The sequence below is a fragment of the Puccinia triticina genome, chromosome 9A (assembly GCF_026914185.1).
Source record: "Puccinia triticina chromosome 9A, complete sequence".
Lineage (NCBI taxonomy): Eukaryota > Fungi > Basidiomycota > Pucciniomycetes > Pucciniales > Pucciniaceae > Puccinia > Puccinia triticina.
In genome coordinates, this window is record NC_070566.1 from 5361482 (window position 1) to 5368509 (window position 7028).

General features: G+C 45.5%; 1 protein-coding gene across 1 annotated transcript; it reads left to right on the forward strand.

Moving 5' to 3' along the window:
- Window positions 1-1180: 1180 nt before the first annotated feature.
- On the forward strand, window positions 1181-6192 carry PtA15_9A531 (uncharacterized protein; the record flags this gene model as incomplete). Its single annotated transcript, XM_053172750.1, has 3 exons — window positions 1181-2007; window positions 2758-2767; window positions 5620-6192. 3 exons carry the CDS (start codon window positions 1181-1183, stop codon window positions 6190-6192), a joined length of 1410 nt encoding a protein of 469 aa, XP_053023959.1.
- Between the last annotated feature and the right edge of the window lie 836 nt (window positions 6193-7028).

Consider the following 7028-nt stretch of genomic DNA (forward strand, 5'->3'; position numbering starts at 1 on the left):
TGCAGTATCCTTAACTCAGCTGGAACTCATCTGAAACTCAGTAGTAACTCAACTGGACCCCAAAACACAAATTGTCTGTAACCAAAATTTAACTGAAGTTTAAAGCACCAATCACACACTGTTTGTACCAGAGGTTGACTTCAATCAAAATGGTGTTGGAGCCATTTGCCCCCAAACCTTCCCTGGTGCAGGAAGACAAACTCTTTACACCTGTGTAAGAAGAGACATAGGAAGTTGAGATCATTCCATTGTTCTTTAGGATTGCCACAACTTCACTAGTCTCTTTGTTGTATATCTTAGTGTAACCAGATTCATGAATAATAAATTTCACCCTCACAGTCTGAAGTGCCAATTGGTTTTCCTCCTCCTTGGGATTTTTGAGCAACAATTTTGATTTTTGAGGGTTTGGGATTGTTTCTTGGATCCTCAACATGAGCAGCTTTGAGTTCTTTTTGTTCTTCTATCCTCTTGTTGTAATCCTTGGTTTTTGCTCAAAACAGGTCAATTGGTTTCACCTTCCTTGTTAGAATTTGCCCTCCAGGTGGTCGTACTGGAGCAGATGTGAAGGATTTGCCACTTTTCTTCACACGTGTATTCTGCTTCTGGTTAAATAAGCATTTCTTTGCATGCACTGGTAGGAATTCTGATGATTGTTTTCATTGAAGTCCATATGAGCAAGTTTTGTATTGTTCAATTTGATTAGACAGTGATCGTAGTTCCCAAAAGCAATGAAATTAAACACAAATCCAAACAAACGAAGTTGAATGAGGGGAAAACAAAGCGACATCAAGTAACGGTTAAGTGAATTTTGCAAACCATCTTTTACAACCCTTATGGGTTGTAAAACCGATGGGTTGTAAAATTCCATAGCCCCCGGGGTGTTATGCAATTTTACAACCCATAGGGCTAATTTGGACGTATGTAAATAAATAGGTTGCAAATAATAGTATGTAAAATTGCGTCAGACATGCATATGGACTAAATTCACAAACCATGTCTTGCAACTCTCGCATGATGCGGTTGTGAAATTACGTTACAAGCTTTGCATATGTAATTTCACAAGCTAAGTTCTTGCAACCTAGTATCGCATGCAAAATATGCTATGTAAATAAGCTTTACAAGCCCGTGAGATATAATTTTACATCACATGTGAACTCAACTTGCAATCGAAAGAACCCCGATGGCGAATCCGACTCCAACGACCGTCACCGACCCGAATGGCACGATTGAACCGGCCGCTAACACCAGCCCTCGACTGTTCATTCCGGAATCTAGCCCCATCACCCCAATTCCATCAAGCCCGATCACCCCAATCAGCCCCTTCAGCGTTGGAAATCTCATCCATCCCTTGATCCCACCCCTTAGTCCCATTGACTCGCCGTGCCCCTCAGATTTGAACAAGGAAACCACCACCGCTGACCCGCCAACACCTTGTTCTTTGTCTTCTGAAGAGATGCCGCTCTCGAACACCCCAAAACATACGAAATCGTCCGAAAAGATCAAAGTAAAGCCCCCAAAGAAAAACTCTCCGGCATTGCTCACGAAGAAAGGAAAAAAACAGAAATCACCCCCGTCGCCAATTGTCAAAAGAAAGCTATCCCAATCGAGGTCCAAGATTGTGACCAAGAGCGACGAGGACTCTGAGTATCAGCTCCCTGGAGCTTCCATTGCCTCTGAAGCATCCGAAACGTCTGAAGAGTCCTATTTGTCTGATCCTAACTCCCTTCCTGATGATTCGGACGACAAAGAACCTTCTTCGGACGACCAAGAAAATTTGCCCCCGTCGCCGAAGAACAGAACTAAATCTTCTTTTCGCCCGTCTTCGAAAAACAGGAAGAACGTATCGCCCCCGTTGCCAAAGATCAGAAAGAACAGCCACCAAACTAAGATCAACAACGACCGCCACTATCAGCAGCCCGAGACGTCTGACTCTACCTCCTCTGATGATGCAGATGACGAAGGGGATGGCTCCGATGAAGATGACGATGCATTACCCAAGAGAAGACCGTCCGAGAAGGAATGGTTCCTTCCGGATATGAGCAAGTCGTACGAGACCTACATAGATCACGGGTGTACCCTTGACAAGCAAGGCTATCCGATCTACCCAAACGGAAGGACCACGTTTGTTCGCCTGCCTCAAGACAATGTCACCAACTTCGGCTCCGTTGGGTTTTCGAAGACCCAAACTACGAGCTATCGCAGCAACAGGACCTGGAAGGTGACACGCTACTTCTGTCTTGGAGCTCTGGTCTGCGATAACTCGTCATGCGAATGGACTGGGCCTCCCCCAACTGGAAAAGGAGGACAGGAAAAGCTGGAACAAGGGTGAGTCTTCTTCTCCTCTCCTGCCAGCGGTTTTTTGGACATATGGGTTGCAAACTAATTTTACAACTCATTTTTTACGATCGTTATTTTACAAACCATGCAGTAAAATCAAATGTCAAGGATTGGTAGGCAAGTGCAAAGGCACCGTTCGACATGTCAAATGTCCCGATTCCGTAGCGGTTCGAATCGACCACCATCTCCCATCAGGATGGGGGATCCTCCGGCATAATCATCCGTGGCCTGTCGCCAAGAAGCCCGACCCGCTTGCAAAGGAGGAATTGAAAGAAGAAATCAAGAAAAACCCCAAGGCTGGAGCTTTAAAGCTCAAGGTAACTATTTTCTCTCCCATTTCGTTTCTTTTCATTTTTGCAACCCTTCTTTTACAACCTTCATTTTTGCAACCCTTCTTTTACAATCCATTACATCCCATAGGTTTCCTCCAGTCTGATCTTGTTACCCTCCCATTCTTTGTAGATGGGGAAGCCCACCGATCCCCATTCAGCTTTCGGAAGTGTAGTTTCAATCCACGAGTCCTATCAGAACAGAGATCGGCTGGCCTATTACCGTCGATGCATCCTTGCTGAGTTAGGATTAGCTCCTGACAAACTCGGCGCCGGCGTGGGGGACAAATTCATATTGGACATGTTTGGATGGGCATCGTAAGTTGTTTTAATACATTTTATGTATAATTTTGATTGCATCTGACTAAGAATATTGTCTTTTCTCAACAGGCGGGGTCTGTGGATAATCTCCAGCTCGTTCATGCCAAAGGCCGAGCATTTCACCTTCCAGACGAAATGGATGTCAGATCGCTTGCTGGCTCGCGATAAGGACAACAAAGTGTACAGCGGCGGTCTCATCTCCGACGTGACTTACCGGTACTTCGAGACGGGATACCTATTGACGACGTCTATGTTCTGTGAAGATCTTAAACGATGGATACCTATTCAGCTCACTTGGATTCGAGGTCTTAGCGAACAATACTACAAAATCCACTTTGCTACACTATTCCGGCAGTTTCTGGCGGCTCCGATCACCCCCGCCGAGAGGGACACACTAGTCCGCGAGGTCGTAGACTTCTTGTCAGCTCAAGTCGAGGGCTTCGTGTCCGCTTACCTCGAAGTATTCCGACAGGGAACTCGCAAAGAGGTCAGGGGCATGTTGAAAGGATGCCGCGAGCATTATCGCCAGTCAGTCACACGCATCAAACGCAACCGGTCGCTCATCACTGCGGATCAAGAGGTATGTATGATCTGTTGATTTTTCTGATTAATGATTTGCAAAATTCCATTTTGCGATGCATAATGGATTGTAAATGTGAATTTTACAATCTATATTGCTTTGCAAAATTCACTCATCGAAATTTACAAACCTTATTTATCATGCTGATTTTTTTGCTTTATGACTTACATATTCACAGGAGCCTTTCCGAAAGGCTTGTATGGGTCTCCTCAATCGGTCCGAGCCGGGTGATCAAACGCATGAGCAGAAGGTTGACTATATCCGTTGTCGTTTTCCTAAAGTCCGGAAATGGCTTGACTGGTGGACCGTTTCCGATATCGAGGCCCTTTTGTTTCCATCCCGAGAACAACGGCTTGAGGACACGCCCGATGGAGATGGACTTCCTGAGACTACAAATGCCCAGGAGAGCTTGCACCGGACATACTATCGGCTCAGGTAAATCTCCTTTACTGTTGGTGTATGTATTGAGCTGACATCCGACTCTGTTTGTTGCACTTTAGCGAAGGAAGGCAGTGCCTGATGGTCGGAATGATTGACCTCTACACATTCGTCGACATGCTGGAAAAGGACTGGTGTGCCGCAATGAAGGGCGTTCCAATCAAATACGGACGTGATAATAAAGACATCGGATCGACTTTAGGATTAGCCAAGAAGCAAAAGCGAGCCAAAAAGTTTGTCAACGATGGAAGACCACCGGACACGACTGACAGTCTGATCGAAGGGAATAAGAGAGCTAAGCTTGGACGGCCCCCAAACTCCAGAAACCACAACAAAAGCCTCTGGGCCGCCTATCCCTCCTATCGAGCAAACTCCGCCTCCAAAAAGAACAATTGTTGCTGGCTAGCAGCCGGATTGGAATCAATGTACGCATTGTTCTCCCCATTATGGCTTCGTGGGATCAGCGCAAAGGGAAAGGACCTCTTCACCCACTTAGCGCATCATTTCTCGTGTCGATCCACTGGTGAATTAAACGGAGGCTGCTCAATCCGATCGACTATAACCCGGGGCCAAAATCACCTGTTCGATGTTCTCAACGCACAATACCCTGCAAGCTTCATACCTGGGGCGTTCAGCTTGGCCGATTATTTCATGGAGCTAGTCCTTGATCCCAAACTCCACCAGAGCCCAGAATACAAGAAACTGTTCTTGATTTGCGAACGCAGGACGTTTACTTGTGAACTCAAGCCTGAAACACTCCAATCACATCCTACCCGAGCTTCCCGGACATTACATGTATTGACTATCAAGCCTCAGATGTTTGATTCGAATAGGATCCCGTATTCCGATGTTGCTAAGCTTGTGGAACTCTGGCAAACGACCGGTTTGATAAGTACCTCTGGCCTTGTGTGTAAGGCATGTCAAGAATCGCAGTTCCCGACCCACCCAAATACTAAGGCCAAGCCCAAAAGGAAGTCAAAGAAAGCGATAGTTTCGATTGGCACATCCGAGGATGAAATTTGCGTTAACGTTGGAGTCTCTCAGCCGTCGGCACACTATCTGATTGATCGTTGCAAGCTTACCTTTGACGACCTCCCTCCCCCTCTTCACCTCAACTTCCATGTTGAGGTCAGCCACATTGATGATGTGCCTCGCCGGGACAGCTTCATGGCCACAACTGATTGGCCTTTCAAGTTGAAAGTCGGAGGCTAAACTTACACACTCATTTCTCGCGGATACTGGAACAGAGCCCATTACTGGTGTAAGGTCCTTCGGAGCGCCAATATCTCCGCTGAAAAATGTAGTTTGACGGCTGTTTGGATGCATAACGATGGCGAGAATGACGGCTATGCTCAGCAAATCAATCGAGTGCCGAGTTCTATTGCTGGAGCCGAGATGTATACGGCGTGGGTCTTGTATTCACGTACGTGGAATGAATCCGAGGAAGAATACGTGGACAGCTCAATCCAAAGGATTCTGGAAGACAATCCAGATGCTGCTGGGGATGTCCCCTTCAAAGAAATGAAATCGATATTGAACATATCACACAACTCCACCTCGATCGCACACCGGGAAACCAGTTCCTCAAGCCAACGACCGACTTCAAACAACAAGGACGATGTTGAACAAACCCCTTCATCTGGCAAAAAGAAGGAGAAGGCGAAATCTGCGTCTGGCAACAAGAGAACAAAAGGAAACAAGAAGAAAATCCAGAAGAAGTCCGCCTCATTCAAGGAATCCGAAGAGGCAGAAGTCGAGTCGGATGTGGCCCATATTCTTCAAGCCGACGACTCATTCCTTGGTAATCAGACGGCCAGCGACGAATCCATTGCGAATCACACCGCCGAAGGTTCCTTCCTTGCCAATCAAACGGCCGGCGACGCGTCTTTGCTTGATCAGACGGCCGAGACAGCCTGCGACGATTCCTTGCTTAATCCTGGCGACGAAACCATTCAGACTGGGGAAGACGAATCCTTCCTGGCCAATCACACTGCCGCTGCCGAAGAGAATTCCGTACAGTCTCAGAAGCCACCTCCAAAGTCTCAGCCTGCCTCACGACTTCGATTACTGCTCAAATTGCCTAAGTTACCTGCCTCAGGTGATGAATTACGTCCCGATTCAAAGCCTCCAAGCCCGCCCTTACCACCTGAAAGCGCAAGACGGCGATCTACCCGCCAAAAAAAGTGATACTGCTTGTTTTCACTTCTTGTTTCCTTGTTTCTTTTCTGTTCTGTTTTCCTTTTTTCCTGAGTGATTGATTGACTTGCAAAGTATCCCAAGTTTCTTTCTTGCTCAATTTTCCACTTGTGCCTCGAAAAAAATCATTTTTTTGTGAGGTTTGTAAGGTAAGGGTTGTAAAATTACATTTTGCCCCTTAGTTATTTCTATTTCACAAACCATATATTGCAATTCATAATGGGTTGCACGCCAATGGGTTGTGAAATTGTTAATTTGCAAGTTATAAAGTAATTTTGCGGCAGATATATCTTGCAATCCATATGGTTTGTAAAAAATGAGTCGTAAAATTGCTCTTCAGGCCATCCTGGGACAAATTTGCAATCTAAATATTGCAATCCTTTTTTTTGCAACTCAGATTTTTTCTTGATGGGTTGCAAAAATCCATAAAATGACACATTTTGTGGATTTTTGCATCCCTGCGGTTTTACAACCTATAAGGGTTGTAAAATATGGGTTGCAAAAAAACAGCGACCCATCAAGTAAGTATTTGGATTTCATTTGGAATAAATGAAACAAAGTGACAAACAGGTGTCATTTTTGTCTTTTTGGAAGGCTTCCCAGAAGCAGTTTACTTGCAAGTTGGATGAGGATGGATCTGATCTGCTTTTGACAAGCAAGGCTGAACTTGTGAATGGAACTAACTAGAAAGTGAAAAAGGAATAAGGATGTTAGCTTTCAAGTAGGGAGAGGGTGAGATAAAAGAGTGAAGTTAAACATCACAGACCAATCTACCAGGTTTAGTCAAACTTCTTGGTCTATGTTAGATGCATTCTTCACACTGCCTT